Genomic DNA, 17,024 nt, shown 5'->3' on the forward strand with positions numbered 1-17,024 from the left:
ATTGGTGTCAAGACAATCGAGCTGGCTCCGTTCTGACAAAGCCCCGAGGCAGAAAAACATGCACGCTAAAGATGGACGCATACTGAGACCCCCGTGCGTATCTTGCCCGTCGCATTTACCTCTCGCACTGTACCGTACTTTACTGAGGTAAGAACTGACCGACTCGGCCGTCAGCAACTCCTCGGAGCGGCCGGGGTCATCGCCGTCCTGGGACAAGCCCTCACTGTAGTCCAGCGTCTTGAGGTCCGACGACTTGCCTCCGTGCTCCCAGATCCTCGGCTTCTTGGACTTGTCCTTGGTCGCGGTGGGACTCTTGCAGCTGCACCCGGCCGCTCGTTTAAATGACGGCCATGAAAACATGGAAGGCTCCTTGTCACGGTCAAGCAGGCAAAAGTAACGCTTGTGGTTTTTGGTGTTTATAAAAAAAACATCACTGTACTTCGGTTATTGTTCTGTCATATGGGTGTACATGGATGGGCATGGAAGAGACTACGGACTGTTCAACATTCATATTTACTTTACCCCAGAAGTCTTGTATGCAAGTACTGCTAAGTGTACAAGCTGGATGTCATATCTGTGCCTTACTAAGAATATACGATTGAGAAAGCTCGAGCAACCAAATAAAGAATATCAGATTTCCTGCATACAAGACTACTGCATTTCTACTCGCTTTTGTGGTCTCCTATCCATTTTTTTCGTGCAACCTCCTCAGAAATTATAAATACCCTACTCTTACACACCGGACACCAGTACACACCTTTTCTCATCTTGGTGAGACAGTGGCCACTTCCCCATGTGCAAAATAAACATTGGAAATCACAAACCTTAATGTCTAGTTCATGTAACTAAATATTAAGCTTGCAAAAAAATAGAACATAGGGAACTCTTCTTAAGTACTGTGCCAATGGAGTCACAAAATGACAATGACACGAAGGACTCCATGTTTGAAGTTGTAGAGTTCAGGTCGTCCCAAAGCGGAGAGAAAGGACGAGGAGAATGTGCTTTTAAACTCTAACTATACTTTATTTGCAACTTGAACTGGAGGACCGATCGTGGTCCCCACACCTGTGCCGGACGGACAGCATCTGGGATCGACTCGTCGGGGTCCCTTTCTTCTTTCTCTTCCCCGACGATATCCTCCTTTCCGGTCCTCCTCGCAACGCGTCTCTCCGTCCTGGCGGCTCTCTTTGTTTCTCAAAGGGAGGCAGGCCAGGGAGAGATATCTGATTCCCGATAGTGCTTGCCGCTTCCATCTCGTGTCGGCTTCTTCTCGTCTGAGAAACCGCCTTGGCATGTGGCTACGACTACACCGACGTCGCCACAGTACTCCCCCCCAGTGAGCGGGCGAGCGTTTGAGTGCCGTTAGGGCCCGTGGGGCGTCTTGTGGGGTGAACGGAGGAGGGGAGCGTTCGGTGTCGAATGGTCTGTGATGCCAAGTCGTGCTGGCCAGACGCGGCGGCCGGAACGTGTTCAGCTGTCTGGCCTTACCTGCGGAGCGCCAGCGCACGAGCTGTCGGCAGGAGGGAGAGCGTCTGATGAGGGCGATGTTCTTTCCGGCGGGGGTGTAACAGGAGCCGGCGTGGCAGATGGGGCGCTATCAAGATAGGCCGGTTTCACGCGGTCCAACACAACAACTTCCTGGCGTCCGCGGATTGCAAGTGTCATATTCTTTGATCCTCGCCGCAGCACCTTGTACGGCCCGTCGTATGGCGCCTGAAGGGGCTTCCGCACGGTGTCATTTCGTAGAAAAACATGCGTGCAGGTCGCCAATTCACTGCTTACGAAGGAAGACGGGCCGTGGTTTTGACGCGGTGATGTGGCGCGGAGTTGCGTCATGGCCTCTTGGAGTTGGTTGGCGTAGCTTGTGGGGTCGGGACAATTAGCGGCCGGCACGGCCTCGAAAAATTCGCCCGGGAGTCGAAGGGTTGTTCCATAGACCAGCTCCGCGACGCTGCAGCCAATGTCAGTTTTTAGTGCTGTGCGCAGTCCGAGCACAACGAGTGGCAGCACCTCCATCCAGTCTTGGCGCTGATGGGCCTTGAGGGCGGCTTTGAGCTGACGGTGGAAGCGCTCCACCATGCCGTTGCTGGCGGGATGGTAGGCGGCCGTTCGAATCCTTCTCGACCCCAGCAGCTTCATGAGGCTGGAGAAGAGATTGGACTCAAACTGGCGGCCTCGGTCTGTGGTGACTGTCGAGGGCGTGCCGAATCTCGAAATCCACTGCGCGACGAAAGCGCGTGCCACTGTGTCCGCGGTGATGTCGGGCAGCGGGATCGCTTCCGGCCAGCGGGTGAAACGATCGATGCACGTCAGCAGGTACGCCTGTCCCTGGGATGGTGGCAGCGGTCCCACAATATCTATGTGGATGTTGTTGAACCGCGCGTCAGGTTGGTCAAACTTTCCCAGTGGTGTTACAGTGTGGCGCTGAATCTTGGAGCGTTGACACTGCAAACAGGTGCGGGCCCACTGGCGTACGTCCTTGTTAATACTGGGCCACAGAAACCGGGATGTTAGAAGATGTTGTGTGGTCTTGATACCGGGATGAGAAAGTCCATGAAGCGAGTCGAAAATCTGGCGACGAAACTGCTGAGGCACGTATGGGCGCGGGTATCCCGTCGATGTGTCGCAGATGAGGTTGACAGGACACAAAGGAAGGGGAACCGCGCGGAAAACGAGCTTGCCGGGTGTTGTTTGGAGGTCGCGCAGTTGTGCATCCTCGCGTTGTACCTCTGCCAATCTCTCGAAGTCGATGGCGGCTAGTGAGTCGACGGTGCAGGCGCCTATTCGCGAGAGAGCATCCGCAACGACGTTGTCTGCGCCGTGGATATGACGGATGTCGGATGTGAATTCCGAGACGGAGGACATCTGCCGCAGCTCTCTCTGGGAATGACTGCCGCCATCCGATCTCAGAGACTGGAAAGCGTGGACGAGGGGCTTGTGATCGGTCAGCACAAAGAATGTGCGACCTTCTATGAAGTGCCTGAAGTGTCGTAAAGACAGGTAAACACCGAGTAGTTCGCGACCGAAGGTGCTGTACCGCCGTTCAGTGGGTGTTAACTTCCGGGAGAAAAAGGAGAGCGGTTGCCACTGTCCGTTGACTTTCTGCTGAAGCACTGCACCGACGGCGTTGTCCGAAGCGTCGGTGACTACGGAAAGTGGGGCGGCTTCCTTGGGGTGCGTAAGCATGGTGCTGGTGGCGAGGAGCTGTCGGGCGCAGTCGAATGCCGATGTAGTGCACTCGTCCCAAGTTACCTCTGCAGTGGAGCTACTCGCGCCTGAGAGCATCCGGTGCAGCGGCTGCAGCTTCTCGGCACAGCCCGGGAGAAATCGGCGATAAAAGTTTATCATGCCAAGGAACTCTCGGAGTTGTTTCTTTGTTGTCGGTTTTGGGAACTCTTGGATGGCCTGGACCTTGCTGTTGAGTGGGCGGATTCCGAAAGAGTTCACCGTGTGTCCCAGGAAGTCGAGTTCCGGCCTGCCAAACACGCACTTGCCCACATTGATGACAATTCCGTACTCGGCGAGGCGAGTAAAGAGGGTTCGGAGGTGTCCGAGGTGTTCGTCGGCAGATTGGCTTGCCACAAGGATGTCGTCAATGTAGGCGTAACAGTATGGGAGGCCCCGCAACACCTGATCTATGAAGCGCTGGAACGTCTGTGCGGCGTTTTTTAGTCCGAACGGCATATGCACGAACTCGAAGAGACCGAAGGGCGTTGTTACTGCTGTCTTCGAAATGTCCGAGGGCTCGACCGGTATTTGGTGGTATGCACGTACCAGGTCTATCTTGGAGAAGATGGTACTGCCGTCAAGCGATGCTGTAAAATCATGAATATGCGGGATCGGGTACCGGTCTTCGGATGTGATCCGGTTGAGGGCTCTGTAGTCTCCACACGGGCGCCAGTCCCCGGGTGTGGACTTGGGGACCATGTGGAGGGGCGAGGACCAGGAGCTCTCCGACTGGCGGACGATTCCCAGCTCCAGCATGTGCTCGAACTGTTGCTTGGCGGCACGTAGCTTGTCCGGTGGCAGTCGGCGTGGACGCGCGTGAACCGGAGCGCCTGACGTCTCGATGTGGTGCGTCACGGTGTGTTTGATGGGGCGCTCGTCGGGTCCAACACGCGTCAGCTCCGGGAACTCGGCGAGCAGCTTGGCGTACGGCGACTCCTCAGCCGGTACCGCGAACGTGGGGCTGATGGATTGCAGGGACGACAGGATGCCTTGTATGGTAAGACTTGTCGCTTCGTTTCGAAGACGTCTCCCCTTGAGGTCCACCAGTAGCCCGAAGCGCGTCAGGAAGTCAGCTCCGATAATGGCGTGCGGGATAGCCGCACATACAAACACCCAACGGAAAGTCCGCCGTAGTCCGAGGTCGAGAGTCAGTGACTGCTCACCGTACGTCGGGATGACCGTGTTGTTGACGGCCCGGAGCTGCGACGTACTGGGGTGCTGGCGATCTTGTGCGCTTGCAGGGACGACACTAACTTCTGCTCCGGTGTCCACGAGGAAACGTACGCCAGTGGTGCGGTCCGCCACAAAAAACAATGATCGGCGGCTGTCCTGAGCGGCGGGAGCACTTGCCACCGTTAGTGCTCTGCCCTGGCGTTTTCCGACTTCGAGCATGGAGGCTCGCACTTGCGAGCTGAAGCACCAAACCGTTGATGGTACCAACAGTCGCCGGAGTCCGCACGGGACGATGAGCGAGATTGTCGTCGAGGGCGTCCGCGTGACGTGCTGCGGCCGCGGAGAGGTTGCATTTGCGCCACCATGTCAGCGAGGCGAGAGACTTCAGCTCGAAGTTCACGTACCTCGTCCGGAATGCCGCGGGCATGGACTGCTGAGATGTTGGGTGATGGCGCCGCGACCTCCATGATTTTGTCCGCGAGCTCAGCAATCTTGGCAAGGCCGATGTCACCTGCCGATGCGAGCACCATCCGCACGTTGCTTGGTAGCCGCTGCAGGAATAGCTCGCGGAGGAGCGAGGCGTCGATGGTAGACGCCTTGTCCCCGAGGAGCTGCTCCATTCGACGCAGCAGCTGCGTAAGCGTCCGGTCGCCCAGTTCCTCGGCAGTGAGCAACTGCTGGAGACGCTTTTCTTCCGAGGCGCTGGTCCGGCGAATGAGCTGTGCCTTTAATGTGTTGTAGGCGTCTTCTGCTGGCGGTGTGATCAGCAGGTCTCGCACCTCCGTGGCGATGGCTGGGGATAGGCTGGATACGACGTGGTGGAATTTTGTCATGTCCGCTGTGATCCGAGTCGCAAATTGCGACTCAACCTGGACGAACCACAGCTGCGGGTCCGCGGGCCAGAAGGCAGACAGCTTGAGGGCGACTGCCGAGATGCTGCCGGATGGCGTGGGGTCAGTGTCCGGCATGACGGGGCTTGAGGCTGTTGCGTAAGGTTGTTTTGCAAAACCGGGTCACCACTGTAGAGTTCAGGTCGTCCCCAAGCGGAGAGAAAGGACGAGGACAATGTGCTTGTAAACTCTAACAATATTTTATTTTCAACTTGAACGGGAGGACCGATCGTGGTCCCCACACCTGTGCCGGACGGACAGCATCTGGGATCGACTCGTCGGGGTCCCTTTCTTCTTTCTCTTCCCCGACGATATCCTCCTTTCCGGTCCTCCTCGCAACGCGTCTCTCCGTCCTGGCGGCTCTCTTTGTTTCTCAAAGGGAGGCAGGCCGGGGAGAGATATCTGATTCCCGATAGTGCTTGCCGCTTCCATCTCGTGTCGGCTTCTTCTCGTCTGAGAAACCGCCTTGGCATGTGGCTACGACTACACCGACGTCGCCACAAAGTCAATATTTTAATCTAGAATTTGCTGCAACTCGAAAGGTGTCAGCTGTGATCTTCGAGAAAATTGCAATCACAAGCACCAAAAACACAAAAGTCTTATCAACAAACAAAAAGTGTGAAAAATTAGTAATCAAGTGTGGCAAAAAGTTGCCTTAACATCCAGCCATCTCTATATGCAGTCATTTATAATTCTAACAAAAAATGTAGTCAATCAAATCAAATTTGGGGGCTTTAGTTGCCAAGCCAACGACGAGCATCTGGCAAGCCCCAGCGGAGGACTGAGGATCAATTTCAACCACCCACGGATCTTTTGACATGGAACCAACAGCTCGGTTACATGGCGCCTTCTCCGCAACACGGAGCGCAAGTTCGTCTGCTTCTTTCCGCAGGAATTGTGGTGACGTCTGAACAGAAACAGATCCAAGGGGGGGGGGGGGGGGGGCGACAGGGGCGGCCACCCTTCCCCCCCCCCCCCCCCCCCCCAAACAAAGTCAACCCCCACCCTCCCCCCTTGTCGAAGGGCAATTAGACACGGGTGGACTCAAAAGTATGGGAGAATAGTATCCTTACAAATTTTCGGCCCGCCCCAAAACGGAGTTCTGGATCCGCCCCTGCGTCCGAACACCAAGCTCCGACTGGTTCTGCCCTTAGGATAGTGGGTAGACCTCAATGCAGCTTGCTTTGATGTCTACCCACTGTCTTTCAATCAGAGCCAATCAGAACTTGGCGTACTGACGTCACCACAACCCCTGCAAAAAAACCAGACAAACTTGCGCTCCGCATAAAGGCCTCCATCAGATTGCGGGCATCTCAAATGGGATTCGAACACGCCACCTGAGGATCCGTAGGCCGGCACCTTGCCTTGAAGCCCCCAAGGCAACCAAAAAAAAAAGCAGTAAATTTTTTGTTGGTTTTTTGTTGCCAACTAAGCCTGTGGAAAGCCATCTTTCTATCACCCTCCTCCGCTCTCCGTCTTTCACCCTCAGACTCATTTTGGAGGCTGTTGCAAGTCTGACTTGTGCCAACTGCTCCAGGCATGACTTTCGAGCGGTCCTAGGCATAACACGATAGAGTCCCGTCAAGCCAAATTGGGACATTTAGAATTATCATTCAAGAGTCAAAACATCCAGTTTTTCCCCAGTTTTACAGAGCGTGTCGTGTCCACTGCCCGTCAGTTTCCACCAACCTTGTCGACACGGCATGTGTTCGTCTAGTGCAACCCCGTGTGGAGTCATCCTTTGCTTGTTATTCCCCGGATGACACATCAATGTTTAATGTTGGACTCTGTCGACGACGACATAAAGACCGTGAAAGCGTTCAGGCATCGTTCGTAGTTCACAGCTTCGACGAGACAGAGAATGGCGCGGTGAACTTTACGGCCCAGAACGAGAAGCGAGCCAAGCTCCGCGTTACTTTTTCTCCGACATAAATCTTTGTTGTCGATCTGGGTTTGATCGTGTCGTGAGTCTATTATCTGCTAAATGGTTTCCGTCGTCGAGCGTTGGTTGATTTAGCGGTTCTCGGATGCGCAATCGACAAGTTGTTGTTTGTCACGATATCGAGCTCAATAGAGGTGCAAGCTAGAGTTTAAATTGGGGCCTGTATTACCACCTTTTGGTACATTGTGATATCAATTTTTCGAACACCCTTTCATTTCAATATGTCCGGGTTTGACCGTATTTGTGCCTGAAGTGAACCTGACTAACAACGGAGAATAAAAAAGAATGAAGAGGCGCACCTTTTCTCCGTCTTCTTCTTGCCCTGTAGCTTCTCAAACAGCTTCTGCCTGTTCTTCATGATGGCATCGTCGTTCAGATCTCCGCAGCTGTCACCGTTCGTGAGGACCCCAGCCGGTGCCGGCTCTTTCTTCACTGCCCACCCCAGACAGGAAGACAAACAGAAATTACACAAATGCAGAAGAGGAGCCCATACAGTGAGGCAGAAACATACCAATAATGCCTAGAAAAAGTACAACCTGAAAAAAAAAGCGTAGGACAGTGATCAAAAGACAGTAGACACATCTGTGTGTTTGACTGCACCTGTTTGCTCCCCTATTTTCTTAAAGGGGCCCTGCAATCATATTTAAACGTCTACCTTTTTTGCTGTTTCCATGTCCCTCAGGGTTCGGGCAAGCCAGCGGGCACAAAAAGAGTAACTAAATATCAGTGCGTCATATTTTAACCAGACGACGCGGAAACCTCCTTTACCTAAGGGGGCAACCCACGGTGCCGAAAGCGCACGATATGTGATGTCTTAGGTCCTGGGCTTACTACTGGTCAGAGCCGCTAAAAGCTTCTTTTTTGTCAAAATACAAAATATAAGTGGCGCGAACCGTTTCAATTATTTATAAAAGTAGTTTTTGTTCGCTATTTTAGACCAGAAAAGAAACAAATGCAGTTTATAAAGTACGGAAACAAGAAATGACCCGTCGACATACCTGCCGCCACCAAATGGTGGAAAAGGCGGCGCATATTAGAAAGGTGTAGTCGGATTAGGCGCCACCGGACGGCGAGCATAGAAAGGTCCCGGATGTACGCGGTGGCGCTGCGGTCGTACAGACTGGAGGATCCGACCGGTTCCGAGCGTTCCCAAAGCCTTTGGCGAGCAGCTTTGGCTTGCTGTCTGACCTTTTGGCGGTATGGCAGTGCGAAGTGGCTCCCATCCTGAACTGATCTTTACCGCGTGTTTGCTGTCATTTGTGGCCATGCCGAATTAGTGTTTAATCGCGGAGCAAATGCAATACAAGCCACCCTGGCTGCCCGCTTCATACAGCCTAGCCAAAGCATGCTTCAGTAGCGCCCTCTCGGGCCGTCGACACGGAGTGCGGCAGCCATGACCGCTCGCTGAGCGCACTACCCCCGTCTAGTTCACGGCCACTCAAGCAACCAAGGACATCATGAAGGAGGTTATTTTTTGCTCGTTCTTGTGATTTTAATATGCCTATAACTTTTAAAATAAAAAGCGAAATTCGAGAAAAGAAAAGTTTCATTAATTACTACGTTCAGTGCGCTCAGGTTCGGTGAAAATTAAAAACCAATAAAAAGGTCCTTGCAGAGCCCCCCCCAGAAAAACAAATTTCTGCAAAAAAAGTTGATTTTGAAAAATGACATATTTAGATCTACCAACATCTATAGACTATTCCCAGAAAGTTCAATTAGTTTACACTGCACAGTTAATTTTTTATCAATTATTTTCTGTCCACCAAAGCTAAAGAAAAGGTAGGGGTGGGAGCAATTTGAACGCATTTCTCTCCGTTCCACTTTTTGATTATAATTCCATTTTAGTCAATTTATTATTTGATAATGGCAATACAGGGAAGGCTCGGTCTTCACTTTTGCTGACTGAAATTTAATAAGGAATGAGGCTATGGAATTGTTTTGTCACTTTATGGATGTCTTATAAAAATAACGTTGGCATTTTCGTGGAAGACACAGAAGACCAAAAAGCTTATCAATTTTGCAGAAGATAAAATTTATAAAAATAAATGACTTTTGACAAAAAAATTTTCACTAGCCCCACCCCCTAGACATTCTACTACATATCTAACGAATAAAAATCTTAAATATTGTGATAGTTTTCCTATGATAGATTGACTAAACAATATAAGCTTGTTGCTGATAGAAGCTGCTCTAACTTACTTCCCATTTAACCGACAGAGCTGAAATTTTGTTATGCAACCTCTAGCATGACCGTCAGCCTACTTTAACTTTCATTAATTTTAAGCTAAGGGTTCAAAAGTTCAGCCTCCTAGAGGGTGTGTCCCCTTAAACTTCTGTTTCCAAGAGAAATATTGAGTACAACAAAATATGAAAAAACTGAACAACGCAGGGTGATCACCCTCCGTTTTTACCAAAGCTCAGTATGAGTCGCGGGACGGAGTATGCGTTGCGTCTGGCTCCCGCTCGCATTCATCCTCAATTCTAGCCCAAGAACGTTCCGAATTTGGCCAGTCGCCGGCTCGGCATTCCAGAGTGTGAACCCAATCACTCGAACAGAAAAGGCCGAACTGCCCGAGCGGTTCTCAAGTCTTTGGCCTCGAGGGTCCCTAGCCTAGCCAAAGTTTGTCGAGAAGTCCCCACATTCGAGGCACTTTTGCAGCGAGACACTTTGCAGGTTTAAAGGATGCTCCACAGGCAACGGCTTAAAACTGGGGTTACTGGCCTCATAGTGATCCACCTGAAAAAAAAACGAGGTTTCAGCAATGCCGACATTGGACCCCACCTAGGGGCATCGAGGGGATTTGAGTGCCTCAAGGCGAACCATTGGGGTGCTATTGGAACCTACAGCCAGGGTTTCGTGATCTTGGCACCAACGAACTCCGAAGGATAACCCCCAAACCGGTTTTACGAAAGTCGGGGAAACTTAAAAAAAAACCCGAAGGGGAGCTGCCCTAAGCTTCCCAGAAAGAAAAAAAAACAACTCTATCTACAACTTTATTTTGTGCTCATCCAGAACACAGCCGCCCCTGAACTGACCCCAAGGTTGCTTCTCTCTTTGGGAGTGAGAAGAAATTAACATTAAAAAAAATGACGAGGCACCTGTGAAGTATTCACAAAGAGATGTTAGCTGCACGGCACAGGTAAGAGTGCCACCTTCTGTCCTTTGGAAATATTGTGCAGCATCTTGAAACGGAAAGAATCGCTACCCCGTCAATTCACCACTTTTTGTCGACGGCAATGACCGGCTTAGGGTGCACTACGACAAACCAGTATCATTGCGCTGACTTCTATAAAAGTATCAATAGCTAGAAGGAATTCTTTTAAGAACTCTTTTTAGCTACCCGTAAAAATTTCCATAATATTCTGGAATGATGGCAGTAAGAAGGGAGAGGAAATGATTGTTCGGCGAGTTTGGAAGCAAAATATTAATAACAATGAGCCATAAAAACACCTGGAACCTTAACTCTGTCCTCCCCACAGGAAAAGTAGCATTTCTTGTCAAAGGATTTGTAAAAACGCTTTAATTTTCTGAACCGATTTGCATATGGAGCTAATGGCACATCAAAATGTGGCCAATTAGCTGTTCTTTCAAAAGAAAGTGAGGTTAACATAATGAGGAAAACAGATTTGATTATTTTATTTTTTGAAATACAATGTACATGCAGAAGGCATATAAACGCCGAAACTTCTACAGCTATGTCAAATTAAACGGCAAAAAAAGAAAAATTCTGAATATACAAAATGTGCCCCACACCCACGGTTATTACTTCTGAAAGTTAGTGCACTCTGACGTCTTTTTTCGGTTCGTCAAAGAGTTGACCTCCGCAACATGTGTGCTTTTCAATGAAGGAATGCTTGTATTGATGAAACACAGACAGTACACCTTACATCCCCAGCAGAATGCTGTCTTTGTGTTCTACCCTGATTTTGTCCTAGCCTTAATTGCAGTTCCTTCATATTTATCATTTCTGTCCACCTTGTTGGGTACATAAAACGTGCACGCCGGCTCCGCGACAGCATCGGAAATTACAGTGATGCTTACCGACAACCATCTCTTAAACGACGTCTATAACATCATTTAGAATGTCCCGTAGCTTTTGAGGCCTAAAAAATATGCCACGATACATTTGAAATATGTAAATATTGCCATCTTTGTTACAAAGACTGATGCAAGCTGATGGCCATATCAGACAAGTGCAACCACCATTCCAAGGACTATTTTTGACAGCCGACCAGCTCGCGATAGAGCTCAAACCTACGCTGAAACCAAAACTACAGTTCTTTCACTACAGACGAGATAGCACAACATATTTCTCCAACCTAAATTTCATTTCATGACGCCGCTTGGAAAACGTCGATCACCGCAAAAAATAACTCGCATACTCGGACCACACGCACAGTGTCGAAAAGGGACGAAAATACGACCCAGGGTTGGAAGTCAGTGCAATGTCAGAGGTTCCTCTTTGACGGTCTGCGTGTAGTATGAGTGTGCGTTATCTTTTGCACTGTTACCTTTAAGTAATTTTTTTCATACTATTCCTCTGGAAACAAAACCTGATCACAGGGACACACCTCTTAGGGAAAAAAGCTAGCTCGACCACCAAAGGGTTAACACATATTCATTGACTGCAGAAGATAGTTCACATCTTCTTAATTGTACAAGAGCTTGAGGAGACTTATTACCAAGTTGAAAAATATTTAACATCTACACAAAGACTTACTTGCTTCTTTTTAAAACATGCATGCCTTTGAAGCAACCAGGCAACTGACCAGAATGAAAGTTTAAGGAAGTTACCCTACAACAAACCCGTCCCACCAGGCATTCAGCACGTGCGTGACGCCGTCGTAAGTTTAGTTCACACAAGGCAGGCCACAGTGCACGTGACAACTTGTGCCACCTTGTGCTCGGCACACACAAAGCTCCGGCAAAGTTGTCTCACGTGTAGAAAGACTAAACTGCCCTCGACGCATCGCGGCAGTGGTGGCATAAACAAACAGGCTATAGGAATCAATCTATTTATAAGCAACTTAAAAAAAGAATCATGTTTACTGAATGGCGCAAACATATTTAGGTGCACGGAAACTGCAGGGGACGGGACACCAGTACCTTCGGGTTTCTTCTTAGCTGCCTCCTTGGCCTTGACGGCCGGCTTTGCGTCCTTCTTGTTGTCTATGATCATCGACGCCACCGTCTTCTTCGACTTCAACGATTCCTCGAACGTCCGCATCTTCTTCTGCTGCGCCGCAACGACCCTTCCATGTTCCTCAGCGTCGTGGAGCACCTTCAAGGAAAATGGGGGCTTTCAGTGTCCTCGGCTCGCAAGAGATCAGGCAACTTTTCACGACCTAAAGGCTTATTCACACGATGCATCTTTTCAATGCGACACAATTTAGAGAAACCGAGACTTCGCGAATGTGCGAAACCTACACCGTACTGACTCACAAGAATTTCGCCAAGCCTTGTCATCTGCAACAGGAATATCAAGCGTTTCGCATAAAAATGATATGAAGTATGCACAGCGTGAAGAGACAGCTGCTTTATTAATACCACTCTATAAACCTCGCCAGACTCGGCTCACTGGGTTTTCTAGGCCTGTTAAACCCAAGAAAGACAGCGAACGTCAAAGAACAGGCAAATGATCTCGAAGCATTTCAAACATTTTTGCATCGCGAAGTTATCCCCTGTCAACATGTTTATATGCAGTGCTTGCACTCGTCGACTGGTGATAAATCTGCACCACGCCACCCACCCGTACTGCCAACATATACCGCCCGTATGCACCGCTCCCCCGCTTGTCGCTCGCCACCATGTTTGTTTTTCTTTTCGGCTTTGGCTCAAATACGGAATCGGCCAAAAATCAGACTCCTCCAAAAGCTCACTACGCCTCGAAGGTCAGACGTCATAGCGAAGTTGAGAAGCCATTAGCAGCGTCTGCGTCTCTCCTTCAGGTGATTGACAGGCCTCGGTGAGGTTTCACCAAAAGGTTGCTCCAAAAGCGACGAGCACGCGCCATTTTTTTTCGGAGGCGCACCACTTTGTCAGTGGCGTTCAAACAGAGAATCTTGTTTCCTGAAACCTAGCTTCGCGGTAAGACATTTGTCAACAACATGCATAGTGTGCATAGACCTTTAGTGGCGTCCTCAAAGTTGCAATGTAGATGCAAGTAGTCTGGATATGACTGAAAACTCTCCCACGACTCGTCTCCTTGCCAGAAGCAAACACGGCCAGAGCATCTGGTCCCAATAGCACCGAGCCCTGCTATGGCTGCTGAAAAGGAGATACCGACGGGGCTCGAGAGACGCCAGGGCGTTACCAAAGGCAGGAAGTTCTCGTTGGGGGCGGGACAACTTGCGCTCCCTCCTGCAGCTCTCACCCCGCCAGCGACTATGGTGGTTTTCGTCGGCGTGATGTCCAGAGCGGTCCGCATTAAAATCAAGGCGGAATGTCTGCGTCCCGTTTGACCCTTTCAAAGACATCTTCAGGGGGACACTACCCAGAAAAAAACAATTTCTAAACAAAAAAGTTTATATTGGAAATTGTCATATTTACATCCACCAACATCTAGAGAGTATTCTCAGAAAGTTTCATTAGTTCACACTGCATAGTCAATTAAATTATTTTTCATCCACCGATGGTGAAGAAAAGTTAGATGTTGGAGCACTTTGAATGCATTTTTCTCCATTCCACTTTTTGGCATAAATTTCACTTCAGGAAAACTATTGTTTTGTTTGACGTAACTTGGATAAATTGTTACGAGTTTTTCTGGGGTGAAATTTTAAGAAGAAGATAACTATGAGCTTGTATTTTTTTTATTTTTGTCATTTTTCATGCTCAAGAACTAAAATTTTGGACAAAGGATGGAAATCTAAAAAACAGTATTTGTGTATATGTGACTTTTTTGTTATAAAAGATGGTATGATATAGAAATATAGCTCCATAGTTATCTGCTATGAACTGTCCCAAAGCAATATAACACAAGAAATTGCAAAATTTACAAGTAATTTCAAAACGATAGTTTTCCTATGCAGATACGCCCACTTTCATCTTTGAACTTTTGCAATTTTTTTGTACTTCACCCAGGTTAACAAAATTTGACAGAAATCTTCTCAACATCAACAGAAACAAGCCCTGTAAACGGCTTTTAAATCGGACAAGCGGTTTATGGATTCACTTTTTTGGGTAGTGTCACCCCTCAATTTGGTTACTTCTAGGGGGGGTGGGAGAATATTCGAAATTTCCTACACGAATAGAATATTATAGATTATTATTCATATTTGATTCGTAAACTGAACCTTCGGTAATTTTCAAATACTTGAAATGATACAGATATTTGAAACAAACCAAACAATCAAGAACATATTCTAAAGCGCAAGTTCCGTCTGCTACGGTTTCTAAGAACGAAGCTCATCGAAACTGCTACCGCATAGCCAATTAGACGGCCTGGGATCCGCCTTTGGGCCAACCGTTCGGCAATGTGGTGGTAATAGCATATGGCTCTAGCATTCCTCCCTAACCCGTGATTCAACTGATTTCAATATCGCAGTGTTGGGCATCCAGTGTAGCGCTGCCTCGCCCAATTCTAGTATGACAGACGGAAGTGACTTTGGTGAGCCGTCTGCGAAGCGAGGAAACGACGGGGAAGTGGCGGCCAAACAAAGAGGGAGGAGCACCGTTTAAAAATACTTTGCAAGGGCGATGGCATCGTTGGGGCAGAGGACAACCAACCCAACACTACAAAGGCCAGCAGGTGCCACAATGCCCTTGTCAACCATCTGAAACTGCACGCAGCGCTCATGAAAGAGCGTCAGGATTACTGCTGGTGCACAAAAAAAAAAATCAACCAACGCTGATGGACTGAGCGTGCCATACCAAGCCCCTTCCAGAAAAAAGGACGCAAGCTCTAGATGCATCATTCTCGTCAACAGAAGTCTGGTGATCCAATATATGAATGAAAAAAATGCAAATAGGAGCATCTGCTTCCAACTATTCGATATTTGAAGCTAACTATTCACATTTTATTCATATTCGAAATGTTTAATATTCGCACACCCCGAGCTACTTCCTTAGCGTTTGACCATGACCAAAGTCAAAATCATGCTTCGCACAATTCCAGAGGGACTGCTAAAAGTGATTTGAGATACAATAAATTTGCACAGTCAGTTTTATTGGAATCTCCCCGATCCGAATAAAACTGCTAAAGCGCAAGGAGTTCCCACCTTGAAATCCAAAAAGGACAATGAGGTTACCGTTCAAGTATTGTCTGCCCACACAGAATTAAGCCCCGTCCACACAGGTTTGGCAAGAGGTGTCTGGAATCCAACTTCCACCAATCTCGCTGGAGGACACTCGGCTCGCTCAGCACTCTGAATGAGTTGGCTTTCATTAAACTCAGCAAAGGAATAATGTCAAAATCTGTTCGTCTAACCTCCCCCCCTCCCCGTGAACAGAGCATCCTTATGGCATTTTGGAAATACACCAGGGATGCTCAGCCGCTGCACGGTTGCTTTCTTTCATTACTTTCGAGACCAAACATAGCATCTGTGACATTCCAGCTAACCAAACTTTTAAGCAAACCACCCAGTCCCCCTTCGGGCTGGCTTCGAAAGGAAAGCTTTTACAGAACACGCTTGCGACCTCAGATGCAGGAGATTTTTGTTCGGTCTGGAAAAGAGAAGCGACCTAACCGGCAACTCAATCTTGCTCAATGCCTTCTTTCGAAACTCACATGTGCAGTCCTCACTTTCTTCATCTCCCAGGCCTAGCTCAAAGCATCGTCTAGCAAAAAGGTTCTCAAACTTTTAGACCTCAAAGAACAGTGCCTAGATCGCCAAGGAACCCCTCTGGTCTTGGCATTGATGCAATGAAGTAGTCCAGGAAGCTACAGACATTGTAAACAATAATGGGCATACTAGACGTCGTTTGAAATATAACGGCTGTTTCTGCAAAGACTTTCAGAGATCCCTAACAACATGCTGTTTTGAGAGAAAAAAAAAACACTTTTCGGGAACATAGTGCCAGCCAGGGTGGACATCAGAGATTGCAAAGAACATACTAACTAGCAAAATAATTACCAAAATTGTATGAATTGACTTGTTAATTAGTAAACAAATGCATGGTTCCAATCACAGTGATGAAAGCAGGGTTTGACTTTTTGTTGCACATTTTGTAGCAGGCAAAATGTCCGTTAGAAGCAGTCATTGACCCTTTTGGAGCATGTCCCAACACGGTGTCACCACATCACTTCAAAACTAAATAATTGGATTGCTAAATGAGCCAATATTTGATGATAAGGCTTTGGGGGTTCATCTTTGAAATTGAAATATATTATAATAACACATATAAATAATCATAAAAAGCACATGGCACACGAAACTCTTTAGAAATAAAACTCGGGTCAAGTAAGCTCCGTTTACAATGGGGATTAAGAAAAAAAAATGGTTGAAAAATAATTGTAGCAAAGATGCTTCAGTTGAGATGAAGTGTCTCCCAATTCCTCTCTTAAGCTTATAGTTAATACAGCCAGTAAATATCACTTGCATAAAAGTCCTGAAAAACTAGTATATCTGCTAAGAAGTCAGTGAATAAAAATGTGTTTAACCAAGATTTATGAACCCACAAAACTCAAGTATATAATACCATAACTTTGAGAACATGGTAATGCTTTTAGACACGAACAAGAAGGGAGAGCAGGACAGCCCAATGCGCTAACCTCAACTGTTTATTATGCAGAGAAACATGGGTGTAAATACTCTGCGTCACTGCATCACTCAACCAATACCCTGCCCTGCTG

General features: G+C 48.3%; 1 protein-coding gene across 1 annotated transcript in view; it reads right to left on the minus strand.

The window, feature by feature from the left end:
• LOC8043889 (signal recognition particle receptor subunit alpha) overlaps positions 1–17,024 on the minus strand; it is a 56,693-nt gene that overhangs the window by 31,224 nt on the left and 8,445 nt on the right. The window contains exons 4-6 of the mRNA XM_029976765.3: positions 12,341–12,515; positions 7,533–7,665; positions 160–319 (exon numbers count right to left, since the gene is read on the minus strand). Coding sequence (XP_029832625.2) covers positions 160–319; positions 7,533–7,665; positions 12,341–12,515 — 468 coding nt within the window. The remainder of the gene's footprint in view (positions 1–159; positions 320–7,532; positions 7,666–12,340; positions 12,516–17,024) is intronic.

The sequence above is a fragment of the Ixodes scapularis genome, unplaced genomic scaffold (genome assembly GCF_016920785.2).
Source record: "Ixodes scapularis isolate PalLabHiFi unplaced genomic scaffold, ASM1692078v2 PGA_scaffold0__279_contigs__length_252992795, whole genome shotgun sequence".
Lineage (NCBI taxonomy): Eukaryota > Metazoa > Arthropoda > Arachnida > Ixodida > Ixodidae > Ixodes > Ixodes scapularis.